Raw genomic sequence first — 22,826 nt, 5'->3', positions numbered from 1 at the left:
TTGTTTACGTTCTGAAGGGATTTATTCGGTTGCAGGAACCGGGTTTCTCATGTTAGGATGGAATTTCTACGTTTTTGTAACTTGATTTAAATTTATTTATTTATTTAGTTGTTTACAAATATTAATTTTACACATGACTATACGCAATGATATCCTATGTACCTACAATTTGCGTCCGAAAACTCGGACAAATGGGCTTTAAAGAAGCATTTCGATTACAAAAAGAGGCATATCAAAATGTTTTGGAAACAATATATAATTCTAGTACAAAATTTGCAAATGGGTATTTACTTTTGGTTGAGCATGACCCAGTATACACAGTAGGTATTCGAAACAAACAATACATTCAAGATGAACAAAAATTAAAAGCACTGGGAGCAGATTATATAGTTACAGACCGTGGTGGTTTAATTACCTTTCATGGACCTGGCCAGTTAGTTTGTTATCCAGTAATTTACCTAGGGAACTTCTGTGCCAAGAAAAGCATTAAATGGTATGTTAGACAGTTAGAGAACTGCGTTATTGGAACGTGTGTTGATTTTGGCTTAAAAGCTACCTTAACTAATGATGTCGGAATATGGATAGATAACAAAAAAATAGCAGCAATTGGTAAGCCATCTTTATTCTTCAATAAAAAATACTTATTTCTTTCGTTGAATATTTATTAAACCTTAACGGAAGACTGTTATTTTCTTTATACTTTTTATAGAGGGGGGGGGGATTTGTGAAAGCTTTTGCTTAGTTTTTTAGAATATCGTGGGTATGTTCAAAATAACAGCTGGAAGTTAAAAAAAAAGTATTCAGTATGGCTGTAATGAATACATATGAAAAATCGTAAAATTATTTTAACAAATACATTCAATTGAGAAGCATCTTATTGGAGATTTATTAATCTAGAAGGGATACAGAATTTTGGATACTTACATATTAATGCAACCACCTTCATGCAATTTTTACATATGAAAAGGTAAAAATTATTTATTGGCTGCAAGTTGATGCTTTTTGTGTCTTTTTTTTTTTAAGAAAGATTCCCAAACTTTATGATTTTTTATTAAGTTAGTAAACATTATCAATATATGAAAAAAAGCATACTTTAGCAATTAAAAATACAAATTTTAAATGCACTTACATTCTTTTTCAAATCTTTCTGTAATTTTTTTTGTTCCGATCATGGTGTTCATGATCAAGTTTTGTTTTTAAAAACATCAGAAAATTGCAGAGACTCTCTTTGTGCAAACCTTAAAAACAGCAGATATCTAGCAAATGTATTTCCTCAATATCTGTATAAATGTATTTCCTCGATATATTCGTAACACTTTAGAAAATTTTCAAAAAAAATCTGTATTCCTGTAGAAATTTTACCGCAGTTTCTTCCATTGCTGGCAAATTCCACAACCTCATATTTTAAAACTAAGGTAAAAAATATCATGATTTGTTTATAAAAACCATTGGAACTTAGAATACAGCAAAAGAGAATGCATACGAAAATGGCAGTTTTGCTTGACTGAAGGATTGTTATTAGCATGGTGGTTAAAATATATTTCAGGGTACCCCTTGGCAAAAATTGGCGCCCTTCCTGTTTATGTCCAATGCCCTTCCCAGTAAAATGGCATCCAGAACACGATTAAAACAAAAAATATATAATCTCAGTAAACTGCATTTTAAATCAAACACGGAAATAACATAAGATTGGAAATACGTGTTATCTAATCTATGCAGAACAAAAAGGAAATATCAGCTTAGTTAAAAATTTCTGTTTCTTCGATATGTGTTACACACAGAATTCTTTAACAGCATCAAAAAACGATTTAAAATTATTTAAACTAGAATCTGTATACTGCCGTTGCCACATGAATTCATAAAAGTAAAAATGAAAAGTATCCTCCATACTGCCAGACTGTCGGTAACATTTCTTTCAAAAATCCCTTCTTATTACACCATAGCTTCCGTAGTGTTGATATGAGCTCCAGTTTCAAAATCCTTAAATCTCGCTGTGTAATTTACCGAAAGGTGAATAAAGCCATTTAAATCTTCATTTACACAACAGTCAATCAATGTTTTCTTTCCCAGTGGTTCCAAAGTGTACATAAACTTCAGGTTAATCATACCAACAGTAGGGATTTTATGGTGTAAATAAATATGTTGCACAAGCAACATACTTCCTAATCAACATCCATACCTAAGTAAGCCCTTACAAATATCCAATCAGTCAAAATCGCTGCAATCACTGCTGATTACCAACACATCATAACAGAGTTTCCATAACATTAAACTACTCAGGTTACCATAAACGAAACAAAAACTTGGCAATAATCCAAGGGGTACCCTAATATAGACTAACCAGCATGGTTTCCAGAGTTTGGCAACTTCTCCTGAGGTGGTTGTATTAATACGTAAGTACCGAATTTTGATATTCAAGAATGGATACATAAAGCAGTCAGCAACCGCATTCTATCATACACTTTATGATGTTATATCATAAAGTATGTATATATATATATATATATATATAAACTAGTCAAACAATATGAACATGTTGCATTGACCAACATTCAGATAGTAAAAACAACACCAAATTAAAGTATTGAGGTTGTGCAAGACCCCTATATTCATTAGAAAGTTAAATTAATAATTTTAATAATGGACTCAGCAGTGGCGTAGCTAGGATTCCAGTGCCCGGGGACAACTGAAGAATTTGCGCCCCTATCTGTGTGCCAAGAATGGAAAACATTTCATGAAAAATTTTCATAGCATCAGTTTGGCGCTGCGTGGATGCTGCACCCGGGGACAGATGTCCCCCCTTGCCCCACCCTAGCTATGCCACTGGAACCCAGAAAATATGAGATATGAGAGCTGTCAAATGTTGTATGAATGTAGAATTCTGATTAAAAATTAATTGCAGTTTTTCCTTCAAATAAAAATTAATGCAATTTTTATTATAGAAAAAAATTATTTGTGAGAATTAAACCTTTTATCAGTACTGTTTTTTAGCTGACATTTGTTATTTATTATTTGTTGTTAGCTGTTGCTAAATTTATAATAATCATGCTAACTAATTCTTTGTTTTTAATTTTACTTTGAAACTGCAGAAAAAGGAAACACATTTGACTTAAGAGTGTGTAAAAAAGAATGCTTTGACTTAAGAGTGTGTAAAAAAGAATGCTTCGAAGTTAAAATTTTTATGTATTGGTTTTATTATAAAATATCTAATTGTGTAAAACCACAAGCTTTTTATTTATTTATTTATATACTTATAATAAATATATGTAAGGAATAAGAGTCATCTGTAAGTGATTTACAATATAATATGTACATCCAAATAGTAAATTATTAAAAGTACCTATGTAACAAGACAAAACACTGATATCCCATTTGCTTTTAATTTATCCCATTTGTCTTGGTTCAGTTCTAAGAGAAATTAAATTCTGAATCTACAGTCAAAAGTCTTTAATCCGGACTCGTCGGGACTTCGGCAATTCCGGATTATCGATTTTTCCGGATTATAGATCATCAGTTTAAATCTCGTAGGATGGCATGCAGAAATTCTAAAATTAAAAATATTAAACCGTAATTTATGAAATAAAGAACAATTATGATCTAAAGGGTATCAAAATTTACAAAAAAAAAAAGCTTTAATATTTATTTGTTTACTTTATTAAACATTTCTTTCAATGTAAGTTGCGTTGTTTTATGTGATAATACTTTCTCTTTAATTCTATAAACAGACATAATTTCTTGTTCAAAGTTCCGCTGTTCAAGTCCCGTAATTGCTGTGCCGAGAATACCGACTAACTTGTCAATCGAAATTTTTTCGTTTTCACTAACCTCTCTGTCACCTTCTTCATGTCTTTATCCATTTTTTGCAGCAATTCTACTTTTTGTTTGATGGACATCGAAACATACTTTCGTTTTGTAGATCTTTTTGGAGCTCCAGCATCGGAAATTCTATTTGACATAATCGAAAGTTCAAGTTTACTTTTATAAAATTGCTCTTACAGTCTGCAAAAAATAATAAGCCGGATCCACTTCGAAGATTAAGGAACAACGCAATCATCAACATTAACTGAAATAGATAATTACATAATTTTAGCTTATACCGTCCGTTATACATTAAACGCGCACGCGAAAACGTATTCTGCGTTTGCGCACACGCATATGCGCAGTCGTAAAGGTCTTACGCGCACGCGTAAAAGCCTATGCGCATTTGTCAGCGGGGCGTATGCGCAGAAAGTTTTTAGCTTTGAGGTCCGGATTATGGGTGTCCGAATTAACGATTTTTGACTGTATTTAGATACTATCAATATTTCTAACCAGGCTGATGGGAGAGCAAGCAGTTTATTTCTGCCAGAAGAAATTCTCTAAGTAGTTTTTTTCAAACTTATTTTACATGTTCATTTCTGAATTAGAATCAGAACATACAATATGGTAGTGTCCCCATATTCACATTACTATTATGTTTTAAGTCTTGTTGCAGATATTAATGAATGCTGTACAACACAGAATGTACGTAAGACATTATTGATAAATAATGCAAGAGATAGCTAGTTTTAAATAAAACAGTAACAGAGTATATTATAGTCTACAAAGGTTCTTAGAGGGTAGCTAGGGTTTTCAGCACCCGGAGACAACTGAAGATTTTACACCCCTTCCAGTTTGTCAGAATCCAATAGGGAACATCAGTTTGGTGCTTCCTGGAATGCTGTACCTAGGGATAAATGTTTCCTCTTGACTACCCAGCTATGCCACTGAATGTTATATTTTATATTGTTAAATAAATGTATTAAAAACAAGCAAAAATTATCTATTCTTTATATTGTTAAATAAATGTATTAAAAACAAGCAAAAATTATGTATCTATTGCACACTGGAATATATTGATACTATTTGAATGTGCAAAAGGTTGCTAATTTCCAGAATAATATTAAAGAAATGTAGTCCTTTTACTGTACTACATAAATATTCTTTCAAAAGCTGATAGAAATAAGAATTTTATTTTATTGAATACTATTCTTTATTATAGTTAGTTACTTTAGAACAGGCACTTCAAGGTAATTTCTTTCTCCTAAACAATGACTTCAGCAATAAGTGCTGGGGGGGGGGGAATGAATCCTCTAATTTGTTCAAATCTCCTAACTGTGGGTGATGACGACACGCATTACTACTGTAAATGAATAAGAAGTTGCTATGATCTTGAACATCTATTTTAAAGTAATAGATATTCCAAGCATTTTTAGTATCACTGCTCTTGTATTTTGGGACTCTTATTAAAATAAAGTAAAGTAGGTTTTTAAGTGCAAGAGAGTTGCAGTAACGCATTACTAATGAGAATAGGATGAATGTTATAAGGGCTGAAGGGAGGGAGGGAAGAGGGAAGATAAGTCATACTCTCTGATAACTGAAGATTCCAACCTGCTTTCCTATGACTATCTTATTTCTTACGACATAAGGTTTATTGTAATGAATGATTTCATTTATCATATAATTACATAGGCTTGAAAAGAGAGCATAAATGCATGAATCGATAATGCTGGGGGCTGTTTGAATTACTATATCATGTACATTATGTTTGAATAACTAGTATATTGTTGTCACTTGGCTTGCATTTCAAAACTTATATATATATATTGGGTTGGCAACTAAGTAATTGCGGATTTCACTCATAGATGGCTTCAGTTGAATTTTTAGGGTTGCAGACGTAGTACAAATGTAAAACACATTTTGTTATTTGATAGTTGGCAATTCAGCTGTCAATCAGTAAAAAAAGTTTTTTGATCGGTTGCGTAGTTTTCGTTTGGCGTTCGTTTAAAAATGGAAAATCAAAAGGAACATTTTCGTCATATTTTGCTTTTTTATTTCCGCAAAGGGAAAAACGCATCGCAAGCTCATAAAAAGTTATGTGCTGTTTATGGTGACGAAGCCTTAAAAGAACGGCAGTGCCAAAATTGGTTTGCCAAATTTCGTTCTGGTGATTTTTCACTCAAAGATGAAAAACGCTCTGGTCGTCCAATTGAAGACGATGACGACCTAATCAAAGCAATAATCGATTCGGATCGTCACAGTACAACACGTGAGATTGCAGAGAAGCTTCATGTGTCACATACATGCATTGAAAATCACTTAAAACGACTTGGCTATGTTCAAAAACTCGATACATGGGTTCCTCACGAACTGAAAGAAACGCATTTAACGCAACACATTAACAGCTGGGATTTGCTAAAGAAACGTAATGAAAATGATCCATTTTTAAAACGACTGATAACTGGCGATGAAAAATGGGTTCTTTACAACGATATCAAGCGGAAAAGATCGTGGAGCAGGCCAGATGAACCAACTCAAACAACATCAAAAGCTGATATTCATCAAAAGAAGGTTTTGTTATCAGTTTGATGGGATTACAAAGGAATTGTCTACTTTGAACTCTTACCACCCAACCGAACGATCAATTCTGATGTCTACATTGAACAACTAACGAAATTAAACAATGCAGTTGAAGAAAAGCGGCCCGAATTGACAAATCGAAAAGGTGTTGTATTCCATCATGACAATGCAAGGCCACACACATCTTTAGTCACTCGGCGAAGGCGAGAAGGCATCTGTCTAGGATAACTTATGACGCAGCATTTATATGAAAGGTTATGTAACAGAGTAGCTTCTAGAAAAATGTAGAAAAACTTATGACGCAGCATTTATATGAGGAGGTTATGTAATAGGTGCGAATGTTCTAGAAGGTAATGGTCTAAGGGGAGATGCTGAATTGCAGAAAATTAATTAAAGGATGCTGGTTCGCAAAGAGCAAAGCCATCGTATTTTCTTTTTTATTTTACATCTTCCCCCCCCCCGTCAAAAAGAGAGGCCGGGGTGAGAAAAGCATTAGTACAGGAGTGAAGCAAAAGTATGAGAAAAGACATGAAAACATCCAGAACATAGCGTACAAGCTTTAACTATGGCCTATCATAGTTCATGACTTTCTCATATAAAATTTTGACTTTATAGCATATGAAATTTTGACGACTTTTGTGATAAATCCAAGATAATGTGAAAGAAGTGAATCATCAAATTAATTTTTTCAGTGTTTAGAAAATAACAGATCATTCTTCTGCTGTGGTGTTTTGCAAGTGCTTCAAAAAAATAATCACGCGTAGTGTTTACAGATTGAAAGTAATCTCTCGATAAATTGAGAAGTTCGAATGCCTAGTGAAAAGGAATATTTAATTTGCTTCGCCGATCTCTACAATATTTAGAAAAAAAAGTGCTTTAAATCATCAGTGAATTACCGTTTAGGAATTCAGCATTACAGTGGGTTCAAGGTCGATCTGAGTTAAGTGTTTGCAAGTATGTGCAACAGAAAATTATTTGCGCTTCTGCTTTTTCAACAGCTCAAAAATTGTTACATTCGTGTGAATCTAACTCAGGAACTAAATCATTTAAGCTGCGAATTCTATAGTTTTCATTTCAACTTTGGTTAAAATTTCTGCAATTTGTTTTGAGAAAATCTGAAATTTTTGTTAATTAATTTTTCTAATTTTTTCATAATTATGTGTGAGCAAATTAAGTAACGAATTTTAAGCTATTTAAATTATTCATAGGGAAGGATATTAAGATAAGTTTTTATGTTTTTGAAATTTTGTTGAGAATTTTGAATACGAATTTTATAATTATTCTAAAAATAAAGATGTTAAAAATAAGTGAAATTATGGTAAATGCATGTTAAAATTTATGGGTTATTGTGTGTTAAGTATAGTATGCTGAGGGTGTACTGGTTCCTTCAACAGAGGCCTGTAATTACCTCTGTACAGTTGTTCCTTTTACCCTCTTCATGCAAGATAATGTTGGAAGCTCTCATTTTATGAATGCATGTAAATTTTTTATATTATTATTATTATATTATTATGGAATGTATTAATGCAGTTCTCAAAGGCCAGTTACCTTAATGCAAGGAACGGAGGCCTTTCCAAGTAACTGCCCAGGCACCCTGGGCCACTAGTGCAGAGAACACACTGGTTAGCTCAAGAGGACAGCCCTATTGATGGATATGTTTGTTTAAAGTATTGCGAGGCTTCCAGTTTGGTAAAATCAGGAATTGTAAATGAAAGATGATAACGGTGAAAACATAAATTCTGAAAATCTTAATCCTATTATTTATGATGTTAAATTATAATTTATCAGTATAGAAATAAGTATCATAAATATTTATGTGCATTACATTTAATTATAAGTAATGATTATGTAAAAGTTTATTTTGTGATATTCTGCGATAACAAGAACCTTCCCTGAAGAATTATGATTATGTGAACTCTCAAACAAAAAGACTTTTGGACTGAAATGCTGAAAAATTCAATAGGACTCTAAAAATTAAAAATTTATTTTAAAAAAATTGATATTTATAAATTATACTTTTATAGAATCAAAATTTTATGATTTATGTTTTTCTTTTTTATTTGCTAGTGCTTTAACTCTCTCTTTAAAAAGGCTTCTCTGTCGCTACGCCTTTTTCTTTTTGAAGGGGGGAATATGTAAGATAAAAATATATGAATCAAAATTATAGATTAAACTATAAACATTAATTCTTCCTCTCTATTCTAAAATCGTAATAACTTCTTTGCATTGCGTCATTTCTAGATCACTCTATGATCGGCGCAGCTCTGATGACGTAATCATTGAGAACTGAAATTGCCCTTGGAAACCAAAACTTTTCTCTTCGCGTGCTTCCATCTTTCATAACGACGCACTTCAGCTTTTGCTCTCTGCTGTGCTAAGATGTAATTTCGCTGGGTTGCTTTCTATCTCAACAATATCAAAAATGTAAATCTTCTGTGGAAAGGCACGACTAGAGTGCCAAGTGATTGTGGCCACAAATATCAATTGGAAATAAAAATGGAATTAAAACTGCCTCGACTGCCAAGTTCTTTAGATGTTACCAAGTTAGCATTACTAGCATACTGCGCAATCAAAATCTTCTTCAATATGGGTCTAATCACGCATCTACAGTATTCCGTCTTTTCCTTGTGCTTTTATTATGATATATATATATATATATATAAACCTCTATATGTATGGCATTTGCTTTGTGGTTTCAGGGTGCGACCACTGCACCACTAGAGCATTGTGTCGGTGGTCGCGCCTTGAAATCCCTGCTCTTCACAATGGCATTTGCTTGCTTCTCAAATAGCAAAGTTTATTTTTACCCGGATATAGATAAGGGGTTTTGAAATCACAGAGTTATTTTATTACTAAACAATACGTGCCAGGAAAAAGGTCTTTCTTTTCCAGAGAATTTTCTCTGACCTCAACACACTTGCTCCCCAAGCTAGTATTGTGATTTTATAAATTATTTTCTGTGGTTTAAATTTAGTGTAAATATACTTTGCTATAATTAAAAATAGAAATCGTATAAAGTTTTATTTAAATTAAAAATATTTTCTGAATATTTTGGGACGAAATACGAATAAAATAAGTATGAATGGGAAATGAATGATCTGTACCAAAGCCAAAAAGACCAACCCCCCCTATTAACATAAAAAAACCACAAATGCCATGTGCCAGATGAAAAGAAACGAAATAATGCTGGTCATATACCAGTGAAATTTAGATCCAGGCAGTGTATATTTTGTAGCACAAGGAAGAAACCTCATAGAAAAAGATACATGTGCGAAATGTGCAATGTGGGTCTATGCATGTACCAAAAAGATAAAAAATCCTTTGAACAGTGTCACAAAAATATTTGTTCTTTGAAATTTAAAAAAAAAAAAAAAAAAAGTCTCTCTCTTTTTTTTTTATCCTTATTTTACTGAGTTTTATCCATTTAGCCAAAGATCCTTATTATGTAGATACTTATATTTTCACGGCTATAGAAAGATTACATAAATATTTATTTTTAATTTTTTCTAACGATTTACTATGTAAAATAATGTAAAAAATTATATATTATGCAATTCCTACATACATTTTTTAAAAATTCGTAAGTATCATCATTTATTGGAAACGCGCACCGAGAAAGGTGAGTTTTTTTCCCTACTAACAAGGTAAGTTTCAAAGTCCTAGACGTGCGGTGGTTTCACAGTGCGACCACTACCCACAGAACAATGGGCAAGAGTAGAGTTTTTTAAATTCATATATTATTTGTCTCTAGGATCATAATATTCAATTTCTAGAGTTTTTAGTTAAAAAAATTATAAAAATGATATCGCGCGCCTCAAAGGGTTAAGGCATAAAAGTTAAATAGTGACACCTGTTTAACAGGCCCATAACCAATCAAGGAAGGGAAAATTGCAGATGTATAAATATGTGGCTGGCTCAGCAAAACTTAATTGATGTTTGTTTCACTGTGATTAATCAGAACTTATATCAAGTTGGCATAAAGTTGAAAAGTTAGAAATTTTTGACAAATTCTTAAACCAAATATGACAAGCAAGGTCTGGTTGCCTAGCAGTGAAACTAGGCTTAAATCTCATGTGATTTTAAAACTTTTATGTGCAGGGCCCGACTTAGCCTAATTGGGGCCCGGGACAGAAACGTCTTTGGGGGCTCCCCTCTGCTTCACTATTTCAGTAATGAAGAACTCAACTTTATGGAGGTATTTAACTTTTTCATCTCGTTATAGATATATAACAAGAAAATTCACTAAAACCTAAAATAGCTATAAAATCCCTCCCCTTCCCAGTAGTCAGACGAAATATAGTTCTGTCCATTTTATTGATTTTCTCACAATTCTATGTCCATCCTTAAAAGGATATAGCACATCTGAAGAGCCAAAATTTGTCAAAAATGCTGTTTAAATTTATAATTAAAAATGTAAAGACTTTTTTAGCAATTTGAATTAATTAACGAAAAATACCATAGACAAGTCCTATGCTCTTAGAGAATAGGCTAAAAAGCTTTTTTCGATGCATGCCGCATCGTCTTGATAATCTAGTTAACAATCATATCACTGCAGTTTGTGAACTTTTTCACAAGTTTCTGAAATGCAGTTTTCTGATTGTTAACTTTGTCATCTAGCTGCGATAAATTTCATATCTTTGCTGACATTAGGGCGGAATTCAGCTAAATTTTCGTAATTATGATGGCTCTATTAAGCCAATCAAAAGCCCGTACTTTTGTAAACATATCGCATTTTGTGATTTGTCTATCGTAATTGCGAAAATTTAGCTGAATTCCGCACTATAAATTCATGGATTTATGGAATGTAGATTTTTTGTGTTCATACAATAGATTAATGAAGAAGTTAACATAAAACTGACAGATTTTACACTGTACTGATACTTTGTTTAAAAAAAAAGTTCATTATAGAAGGAAACGTAAAGTAAACTTTCTATTCGATTTAGGGGCCCAAGGCATATGCCCCGTATGCCCCTGTCTTAGTCAGACTCTGGTTACGTGAATGAAGCTTAAAAAAAGTATTTTTTCAACCATTGCAATATCTCCACCAGCATTAACTAGTAATAGCAAGTGTGTAGGATCTATTGCTTAACCCTTTGAGGAGCATTATTTTTTGAACCTACATCTGAAGAGCTGTACTTAGCACTAAGGTGGTGGCCAAAATACAGGTCAGAGTTTGCAGCATCTCAAAATGACGGCTGTGATCGAAATATCGGCCAGAATAATTCTGCCCCTCCCCCAGCTAATTTTCTCAATGAAATTCTGACTTCAGGCTTTGAGAATTTTATTGTCTGATGACCTTCCCTGCCTCTCGTCCGATGACTTTTGTGCCCAGTAAATGCTACTCACAACTATAAGGTTTTCTAAATTATCTTTTGTTCTCCCTTAACAGTAGAATATTAGCTCGAAGCAAAAAACGTTCCCTATGTTTCACATAATTCATTTATTTTCCAGAAATCTACACTAATACTGCCATCTGAAAGATGGAAAATGCATTGCAATACAATGAAAATATAATCAGTAAAAAGTTTTTTTAAACTTAAGGAGATTAAAAAGAATGCACAAATAAAAAAGAAAACTATTATCATAGATATGCAAGAAAGAAAAACGAACAATAGTATAGTTTGAATGATAAAATTACTGAATGATGCATTTACTACAATACAAAGAGAAAAATATCAATAATATTTTTAAGCTAAATGAGAATATTAAAAAATATACTGATTTGAAAAAAGAAGCTAATATAATTAAAACATTTGGTTAATGTACACTCTTTTGCGAAAAAATCGAAGCACCAAGAAGGACCTTTGCAATCGTGACGAAATTTGGTATGCAAAAACATCTTGCTCGAACATGCAAATGATCAAAGTTTCAAGGCAAATGAACAGGAATTGCGATCATAGCGCGCATTTCTACTGCGCAATTCGCAAAGTATAAAACTAGTAACAGAGGCGGAAAATTTATCTTTTTTTGTTGCTGCCATTTCAATTCCGTAAAGATGCCATTACGACGATATCGAAGACCTAACAGATAACTAAACGATTTCGAACGTGGTCACATTGTAGAGTTGCGTGAAGCTGGGTGGTCATACCTAGCAATAGGCCGCCACCTGCAGCGTATAGCCACTGTTGTGCAAAGATTTTGGCAGCAAAGGTTGCTACAAATTGCCGACGAAATTAAGGTTCTGGAAGTCCAAGAATCACAAATGCGAGGCAAGATATGATGATTTTTTCGCTAGGTCCGAACCGGCCCAACGGTATCATTGTCGACTATTCAACGCACTACCAGCCACGCCTATACCTCCCGCGGTACCGTTCACCATCTCACGGCGCTTGTCTGAGGCGGGGTTAAGCTCAGAGAGACCTTTAAGACGTTTACTTTTGACCCCACAACATCGGTGGAGCAGATGACCACCGTGTTCGTGTCTAGAGAGGACGGGGCCAGCGGTCCCAATCAGCCTTTGTTTTACAAAGGCATACAGCCATAACCCCTGGTGTGATAGTGTGGGGCACTATTTCTTGTGAAAGCAGGTCATCTTTAGTTATCCTCCGTACATCTTTAACAGCTCAACGATATGTTGATACCATCCTGCGGACGGTTGCATTACCCTTCATCGCACGTTATCCTGGGGCTATTTTCTAACAAGATGGGTGGCCAGGCCACATACCGCTCACATATATCTCTGAACCACCTCCGTGCGGTTGGACCAATGGAGCATGTTTGGGACATGTTAGGCCGCCAGATTTGGGTATCACAAAATATGGTAGATCTGGAGCTCCAACTGATGAAAGCCTAGCAGAATGTGTCGCAGGATGACATTAGGAACCTCTACCACGTAAAAATATCTCGATCGTTACCGCTGTCAAAGCTTCACAAGCAAAAGAGACTGCAATGGGTTCGAAACCACGTGGCATATGGTAACAAATGGATCTCTGTATTTTCAGTGATGAAAAAAAATGGAATCTAGCTGGTCCTGGCGGGTATTCATATTACTGGCATGAGTTATGAAAAGAGTCAATCTGTTATGGTGTGTGCAGCTTTTGGTTTCAACTGGTAAGTGGGTTTCACCTTTCTTAGATGGTCGGCAAGATTCGTCTAAATACATAGAAACACTAAGAGACCATCTTATGCCATTTGCGGATAACATTGGAGGACAGAATTGGCTGTACCAACCTGACAGTGCTCTCATTCATACCTCTGATGCTACAAAAAATTACCTAGACATGGGAAATGTTACTTCTTGAGTGGCCGCCAGTGAGCTCCGATTTCAACTCGATCTAGAATGTGTGGGGTATTATGTTTCGGAGAGTTTACGAGAATGGAAAACAGTTTTCTTCCGTGAATGCCTTAAAAGCAGCCTTTGAGAGTGCATGGTACAATGTGGAACCAGAGTTATTACAAAACTGAGTTCTCTCGATGAAGCAACGTTTATTCGACGTTGTACGGAATAATGGGGCGACTTTGAAATATTAAGTAATTTTAAATTGATCACAAGTTGTTAAAATGTTAATATTCTGTAAACTTTTGGGAAGCACATTCTTCTGTTTTTTTTTTTTTTTTTTTTTTTTATTTTTTCTAAAATACAAATTTCTATTTTAGATAAATATTTACTGGAATGCAAATCACATGTTTTGTATCTCGGCAACCGGGTTAAGCACAAAAGCATTAAACGTTAAGCTTTGCCTTGGTTTGGTTCAGAAACAGGCTGATGTATTTACTTCTTTCGCTTCACCAAACCCCTGATGACGATTCAGCGAAAGATGTAAGTCGTAATATCACCATTCTATACGATGTTACAACTGCCACGCTTTCTACCACATATAAGCTGTGCAATCTGACTCGGAAAGTTCTTAGTCACGAATCTGGTATCTTCGGGAGCGCAGATTCTTTTCTTCCTCAAATTGTATGATTCCTTTGATACTGATTCCAAAGTCTATCTATGATGCTACGATATATGAAGCAACCCTGCCGTTATTGTCCTGTCTTCGATCAGCTTTCAGCATCCTTTCATTTTATTTACTTCCAAATGGTTCCTTTTTTACATTGTCACTTACATTTATACAAACTGAAATTTTGCGGAATCAAGCAAGTCAGAATAAGCTACTTTTTAATCGTGCTTCGATTCAATTAGTCTTTAGTTATGAACTAAATTTATGTTACATATTTAAAATCGCTACAGTATTTTAAATTGGTTATGTAAATTTCACATTTTAATTCCAGTGTTAAAGTTTATATGACAATTTTCCCATTCGTTGATTTATTGTTGAGCAGTAGTGTGCAAAAGAAAATTGTGGAAAATCAGTGTATAATGATTTCCATCGTTACACATTTTTGTAACGTGATTTTATAAATAAAGATATTGAATTTTTTCCTCTAAACATTAAAATTCTTTTATGTTGTATAAAAGCAATGTGTAATTTGCAAGAAAAACTGTTTGATCGTTAATAACCTTTAAGTCAAATTACACAATATGCGAAAATTCAACTGAAGTTGATGGCAAATATTGTTTAAGAGCTGTAACACCAGTAGCAAGTACGAAGTCTGCAAAAGGGCAATACACTTGTGGCCCTTGCATCCTAATCTTTGAAACTGTTTTTCTCAAATTATGCATTTTTTAATGTACCTGACTCATTTTGATTCTTTTTTGCTTTCTCTTCTTTAGGTATTCATGCTTCCCGTTACATCACAACGCATGGTGTTGCAATTAATAGCAATGTAGATTTAAATTGGTTTAGTCACATTGTTCCATGTGGTCTTGTAGATAAAGATGTAACATCTTTATCCGAAGAACTGCAGCGAAATGTCACTGTTGAAGAAACTATGCCTGTTTTCTTACGTCATTTTAAAAAGCATTTTCCTTGTGAATTTTTATATGAAAATTAATATTATGGAATAAAGTTTATTAAATGTTATCTGCTTTATTTTTTTATAGAATATAGATTTATTTATTATTTATATATAGATTTATATATAGATTTATTTATTTAAAAATAAAATTTTTTTTAAACACTCTGTAAATTCTAAGTAGAGGCATCTCAAATGTATCATAGCCGATATTGAGGGAAAAGTGCAGTTTGCACATCATGATTAAAGGTTTTCATGAAGAGAAATAAAGTAGATCTGAGTCTTACTCTTTCGTTCTGCTATAAACTTATTTTGTATTAATTCTAATGTAATTGCGATATTTCTTTTTAAGGGCGATATCCAGTATTTCTGTCCTGTAAAAGAAAAATATAACAATCTCCTTTTTAAGCAATGCGTTATCCTGTAATGGATAAATTAATTTAAGATTATCCATGTACGTAAAATATGGCATTAGAAATGTCTTTTGTTAAATGCACTAACAATGCAATTGTTACTAAAAAGTTATATAAATTATATCAAACAAATATATATTATTAGTGAAAGAATTAAATTATTAAAAATTAAAGATAATTGTTTAGAAGTATATATTTTTTATAATTAATTTCTTAAAAAAGCCAGTTTTTTTTTTTTTTTAAATCTCTGATATGTAGCTGTAGCTATGGCAATAAGCCTAACCATAAGAATAAACAATGCTGTGTTGATGTACTGTAACGTGATATAAATGGTGAGAAGACTAGACAATGTACTCTCTGACAAAACATTCCTTTTTTAATGGAAGTGATCCCTTTTTCTGGACATAATCATTATCAAAAGTTACAGTGAAAAGAGTCTTAGCTGATCATATTCCGGATTTTTTTTTTTTTTTTTTTTTAACATTATATATAACATATATCGCAAAATTCTTGATACAGTTGTGAATTGAATTTATTTCACTGCAAATCTATCATATTATGATCACTATATAACTGTACCACCATTATTTACATTGCCGCAGATGTAAGATGGGCATTAAAGTCTTTTCCTCAAAAATTATATTTTCTATCTCCGATGCAATTAAATATGCTTGATTCTACTTATAACTCCCAAAAATGTTTTCATCAGAATCATGCAAGAAAAAAGATAAATACAGATTCCAAATGTGATAATAAACCATTGAAAACAAAAGAAGATATAATTAATAAGCAGTGGAGGGGTTATCGATATGATATCAATATTTTCTCACTCGGTCTAGAAAACTGCTAAACAAACCAGAAATAACATCCAACATCATTAGTATTAAAAATAAACAAAATTCTCAGGTATTTTACGTTACTGCTATTTCAGAAGCTTTCACTTAATAAAGAACGTTTCAGATTTTAAATTACGTCCAAAGGGGCATTTTTTAAAAATTTTGTGTGTTACATTTATTTATTATGTATCACGTTTTTCGCACTTAAACCATAAAATTCAGTTCAACAGCAATATCGCAAAATAATTTTAAAATGAACATATCTTTAGAATTTCCGATACAGAGACTCACGCGTTGGAGATAAAAATGTTTTTTCTGTATAACGTTGCCATTGCTCGCTTTGAAACCCTTGAGTTTGTTAATCAAAAATTCGTTACAGTTTAACAAAATAGGAAATCGATCATAAAACAAATTCCATTCAGTTTTTGGTTTTCCACATGCCCATATTCTTAAGAGGATTATGTCATTCAAAATTCGATGGCTCTATGTACCGTTGTTTTATCACAATGAGAGAAATACACATACATTTATGCAGATTTTTCATTATTTAATTTCTTTAAATATAACACAGGGCGATAATACTTTTTGGAAACAGTTTGAAAAGTGATTTGCCGTTTGTTGTGAATCCACGCAAAATCTCAAAACAAAAACAATGGTCTTTCAGGGACAAATCCCCTTTGGACCAAAAAGTCTTATTTTTGAAATATATTTGTATTTTGAAATAGACAGTGTGAAATGACATGCTTTTCCATCTACTAGTAATTTAATTTTTTAAATTACTTTACGTATATAATAATTTAATCGATTTCATACTGGCCATCGGCACTAAACGTCAAAACAGCAAATAATCGGTTTCTGCGAATTATACGTATTATAATGGCTATGTTATTTTTATCGTTTGTTACCATAATAATAACACGGTCATTGTAGTACAATGTTATTTTTACAGCAAGTAATCGCCATCGAGCTAGCATAAAAGACACATGTGAAGGTTATTTAAAAATAATGCGCTATTTCCCCCCCCCCAAGTTTTTTTTTTTTTTTTTTTAATTAAATTCTAGACCCAATGGGACATGCTGCCCAGTAGGGCTATTAATTTCGTTATGGTATTTTACGTGGGTTCACTATAAATGTCGGTTTACTTTTCAAATTGTTGCCACCAAATATTAGAGTCCTGCATTATATTTAAAGAAATTAAATAATGAAGAATCTGTATGACTGTATGTGTGTTTCTTGCACTGGGAAAAAACAACGGTACCTAGAGACACCAAATTTTGAGTAACGTGGTCCTCGATTCAAATATGGGCATCTGGAAGCCCAAATTTGGAATTTGTTTTATCTATCTCATATTTTGTCAAACATTAAAGAATTTTTGATTAACAAACTCAACGATTTCAAAGCGAGCAATGGCAACACTGTACCCCCCCCCCCCCGAAAAAAAAAAGAGAGAGAGAGAAGAAAATTCACTGAGATGTGTATCGGAAATTCTAAAGATATGCTGTTTTAAATGTTTTGTGATATTGCTGTTGAATTTAATTTTATGGCTTAAGTGCAAAGAAAATGATATTTAATAAGTGAAGATAACACAACGTTAAAAAACGCCCCTTTGGGCGTAATATAAAATTTGAAAGCTTTCAGATTTTTTAATCATTTATTTATTTTAATTCCAGGAAATTTCTTTGTATAATCCTTCTAGTCCCTTTACTTCAGATTTAGTGTTCTGGAAGATTTGCTATTCTTTGTAGGAAGTAGTAGTAGTAGGTAGATAGTGGAAATGAGTGAGGCACCAGACTTCACTATGGATCGTACAAGTAACGCCCCAGCACACTAACCCATCTTCAGAATTAACCCCACCATGGTGCTATTAGTACATTGCTGAGTTTGAATGAAAGAGGTGATGGCTTAATGTAGGGATATTTCTGATATCACAGTTGGGTATTTGGTACATGATGTGTTCCGTAGTACGTGTTCATCCAAGCAAATTCCTGTTTCATTGAATCGTGCAGTTGTATAGTCTATTGTTTTATACAGTGCATTGTGGATGCTGATTACATTTAACTTGTCATGCACTATTCTGTCGTCAGGATGTGTCGTTATGTTATTATAAGGTCTGAATGGTAGGTCAATGTTGGAGGATTCTTTCCAAGTAGAATTCTTTTGTAAGCAGATAATTTGAAAACGATTCTTTATAGGATACTGCTTTTTTCCTTCTTCGGATGGCTTGAGGACTTGCTGGAGAAACCTCTTTTTATAGGCGAAAATCGCAATCCATACAGGTGCTGTTTAAAATTAGAATCGTAAGAAGTTTGGTGGACTTACGTATTGAATTAAAATTATGGTTGAGGTAAAACTTCTTATTCGTATTTGGTTGCAACCTTTTTCATGTTCAACCCTATTTTTATTGTTTATTAGCATAATTTATCAACCCTATTTATATTTTTTGTTACCATTATTTATAATTAATGCAAGTGAAGTGGTTGTCACGCATTTTTCTGCAAGATTTTCGCAAACTCTCACAATAATACGTTGCAGTCGCATTTTTTACAGCTGGAACTCTTAACTAATCTTAATGATTTGCTTCTTCTTTCTCATAATGCAATTTCTGATTAGTAATGGTGGATTTCTCATTCTCCAACTTGTGAGTCATGTGTCAATTGATATAAAATTATCTCCTATCATTTAGCGAATTAGTAAGAAAGCTCTAGAAATAGAAAAAAGCGCTTTGTAGAAAAGAAATTGTAACTACTCTCGATTCTCGCTTTTGCTCTCTCTTGAGATATTTCCTTTTTTTATTGTTTCATCATTAATTAGAATTCCTTGCACCGTGTTGTTTGGGAAATTTTCAGTTTACATATAGTTTTTTATCTAGCTGCAATTACCAAGAGCATTATAACTTTTTAACAATTTATCCTTTCCTTTTAGGCTCAAGTCTGCGCTTGGCATTTTGATAAATGAAGCACACAACAAATTAAAAAAGAATTTCTTATTACAGCGATTTATTTAAATTTTAAAATTTGCGTTTCTAGCCAGCAGAAAGATTATCCTTTGTCTCTTTAGTCGATCCTGCCGGTTTCAAGCATGACGAACGTTCTTTTTTTTTTTTTTTTTTTTTTTTTTTTCCGACCCCAGTCTACAGTCAAAACATCCTTTTCCATTTAAAGACTCTTAATGTACCGTAAATCATAAGCATTTCATCAATTTTTTTAATAACTCTGTGCATATGATGCATCTATCCAACAGGGCGATTTGATTGGTAGACACCTTAAAAACTTGCACTTTGAGTTTCTATCGTCTGGTATTCGAGAAGGAACCCTCACTCATTTCCAATACCTCTAAAGAATTGTTTATTTTAGCCTTAAGATAAGGAAATTCTGCCTATTTGAAGTCCAGTGTGGGGAAAAAAAAAAAAAAAAAGAAAGAAAGAAAGAAAGAAAGAAACTCTCTAAAAACAGTGTTTTACAGGTACAGGGACCAGGAAAACCCAGTTTTTTTTTTTTTTTTTTTTTGGTTAAACTCATTTCGTTGAAGCATTATACTATAACTCAATGTTAAAGCCACAGTCCACGGTATGTTAAATGGAAGAACTACGAAAGGCTTTGATATGTTACTAATTTTAATAACATTATTATATTTTTGGGTGAAAATTCCGCTACCAAAGGTAGTTCCACCAACTCTACTGCCATTAGTATAGATCTATACTAGTTATTATATATTATTGCGGAATGACTTCCAGGGCAACTTCCTGCGATACTCCGTGAGATGAATGCTCTTATCAATGAAAAGAGTCGAGTTCTGAATTGAAAGACATAAGACCCAAAAAAGAGAAAATAGGTTTGAGCCAACAGAATAGGGAATCCTGTTACATTCCGTTCCTCAACAAACCTATGCTTTCAGCATGACTAAATGGGCTCTTTTTCTTGAGACTACAACTGTTGACCTAGTTACGAATAAAACTTAAATTTTTACGCTGATCTTCAAGGTTGTTTTTGCAAAATATTTAATTAATAACTACTTACGCCTGAGCTTGAGAGGTTGAAGATCAACTTCATGCAAGACTGTATCATTTGGGCAGCTAATATTCAACTCATGACTGTGCTTCCCGAAATTTTTGAAATTGCAGTGAGGATGAATTTCTCCAGCGAAGTGGCAGCGATTTCAACTGTCATTCAAAGTCTCCAGTCTATACAACTGATATTGTTCATACTAGAAATTTTTCATTTTCATTATCAAGTTTTCTTTTCACTAACGTTGCAGTATCCAGGCATTTCTATTCATCAGGCAGCAGGAAAACATAGGGCACATACTTTTCAGTTCTACAGCGCCTCCGCCAAAATGCGACATACTGAAGGATGAAATCTCTGAAAATATTTCTTCGAATGATCTCTGCCGATCTCCTTCGTTTCTTATCCATCACAAGTTTCATACTTTCGTCTGCTGATGTTTCTGGTCGCCTGATACATTTTCATGAAAGAGGGTAGCCCAGTGGAAGACTGTATACTATGATTCATTGCCTGATTATATCACGTCATACTATATTATAAAGCTCTTTTGGATTTTGCCATATTAACTTCTAGTTTTGAAGTATGAACTTTGTTTCTTGCAGTCGTAGATTTCCAGATACCTGAAGATTCCGTTTCAAGCACTCTTCAGTTCAAAATATTGTCTATAGAGAACAGAAGTAAATATTTGCTTTTGTTTCAGAACTTCAAGTGTAAATAATGCAAGTGATTAATACATGATTTTGATACAAAATGCAGATTTGGAATTCAACTCGTCCTTTGAATTTATTATTAGTATTTGAATTTGGAATTCAAATAAACTTAATACGGAAAGTATAGCATATCTTACTAATGATACAGAAGCGAAGACAAAACGCAGATATAGAAAAAAAAAAAAAAAAACTATGCATAATGTACAATTCGCAGAATTCTTCATTCTTCAATTATTATGTAATAATCGCGAACTAATAATAGACACTCTTCTTGTATAATCATTACTTAAAAGCATCTAAAAATCTTAAGCTGACATAGCGTAAATTATGATTTTAAGCGAAGTGAACTCCAAAATAATATTAAGAACGTAGGCATCCGACTGCAAAACAGGCATATACAATATTTCATGCAGAATCTTCCCCAATAATCAGAAAATGTCAGAAATTAAAACAAGCTTTATTCAGATATCTATTATTATACATTTCTTGTATTATACATTTCCGATGTGAAATTATGGCAGAAATATAGTCCTGAATATTCCATTTTTTCTACCACTTAGTTATCTCATGAAGTTCCATTTTTATTGTTCTAATTGGAGTTTTTTACATTTATATGTAATTACTTCATTTGCATAATACGCGATATTCTTATTGATTTGCTTCAAACATTTCTTTTCGTTTTAAACTTGCTTCACTACTTTTAAGAAACTGTAAATATAAAATTGCAGCGTTTGAAATTTTCTAAAATCTTAACATATGGCTCTTATTGCCATGATGTTTAGCCTCTTACTGCAATGTATAATCCAAAGAAATTTCTTAAATTGCCCCTCTTCCGAAAGAAAAAAATATATTTTAATATAGCAATAGTATAACGTCCAGATTTCTTTTAATATAAAATGGAGAAAAGGGAAATATATGAAAGTTTTATTTTACTAATACATAGCTCAGCTGTACAAAGATTTATTCTGCTGTGACACAAGTCCAGACATGAATCCTTCAAAGAATGCAGAAACAGTGTGCATCTGAGAGAATATTAATTAGCGGAGACTGAATCAGTGCGATAATCTTTCACGTTTATCGAGATAATGGCCAAAAAACGAATGACGCAACCAGATCTGTTTTAGATTCTGAAATCTATTTCCGGATCGTTCGCAAACGATTCACGATATCAAACAGTCTCACCGTTAATGAGGGAATGTTTCATGGCTCATTGATGAGATAACGTATCTCTCACGAAACGAGCGTTCTGGACGCTTACCTATCCTATTTTAAGCTAGACATCCGCATTTAACACGACGTGTTGCTACACTTTATTATCTGCAGGGCTAAATTTCACCTCGTTTAGTTCACAGATGTTCCGGCAAAGTCACAGATGCCTTTCTGATATTTAAAATGGGCTTCTGAATGTACGAGTATCTAAAAATATATGGATGCGGTAGATGCCTAGTGATGATTTTATGGTTTGTTGACTTTCCATATGAATGTAGTAGAACTCAAAATACATTGACCGACTGAGACAGCAACCCATACAAATAATGGATAATAATGGCGTGCTCCCTTTCTATATACCTTTCCTTCGCACCTAAGCTTGATTTTTAGCTCATCGATACAGAAAGACTTAGCGGCTTCAAAACAAGACATCTGTCT

At 33.1% G+C, this 22,826-nt stretch overlaps 1 protein-coding gene across 1 annotated transcript; it reads left to right on the top strand.

Moving 5' to 3' along the window:
- Positions 1 to 15,287, top strand: Lipt2 (Lipoyl(octanoyl) transferase 2). The gene is made up of 2 exons (XM_035354028.2): positions 1 to 609; positions 15,038 to 15,287. Exons 1-2 carry the CDS (start codon positions 147 to 149, stop codon positions 15,256 to 15,258), a joined length of 684 nt encoding a protein of 227 aa, XP_035209919.1. The 5' UTR covers positions 1 to 146; the 3' UTR covers positions 15,259 to 15,287.
- Positions 15,288 to 22,826: the final 7,539 nt, after the last annotated feature.

Source organism: Stegodyphus dumicola, chromosome 6 (assembly GCF_044657685.1).
Source record: "Stegodyphus dumicola isolate Sdum_Otavi_A_Nest chromosome 6, ASM4465768v1".
NCBI lineage: Eukaryota > Metazoa > Arthropoda > Arachnida > Araneae > Eresidae > Stegodyphus > Stegodyphus dumicola.
This window is presented reverse-complemented; position numbering and strand designations above follow the sequence as displayed.

What these genes read in the sequence shown, in the direction of transcription:
- Lipt2 (XM_035354028.2), top strand. Translation starts at nt 147, where the DNA reads ATGATATCCTATGTACCTACAATTTGCGTCCGAAAACTCGGACAAATG. An exon ending in CAAAAAAATAGCAGCAATTG is followed by an intron (nt 610 to 15,037) that starts GTAAGCCATCTT and finishes TCTCTTCTTTAG; the next exon opens with GTATTCATGCTTCCCGTTAC.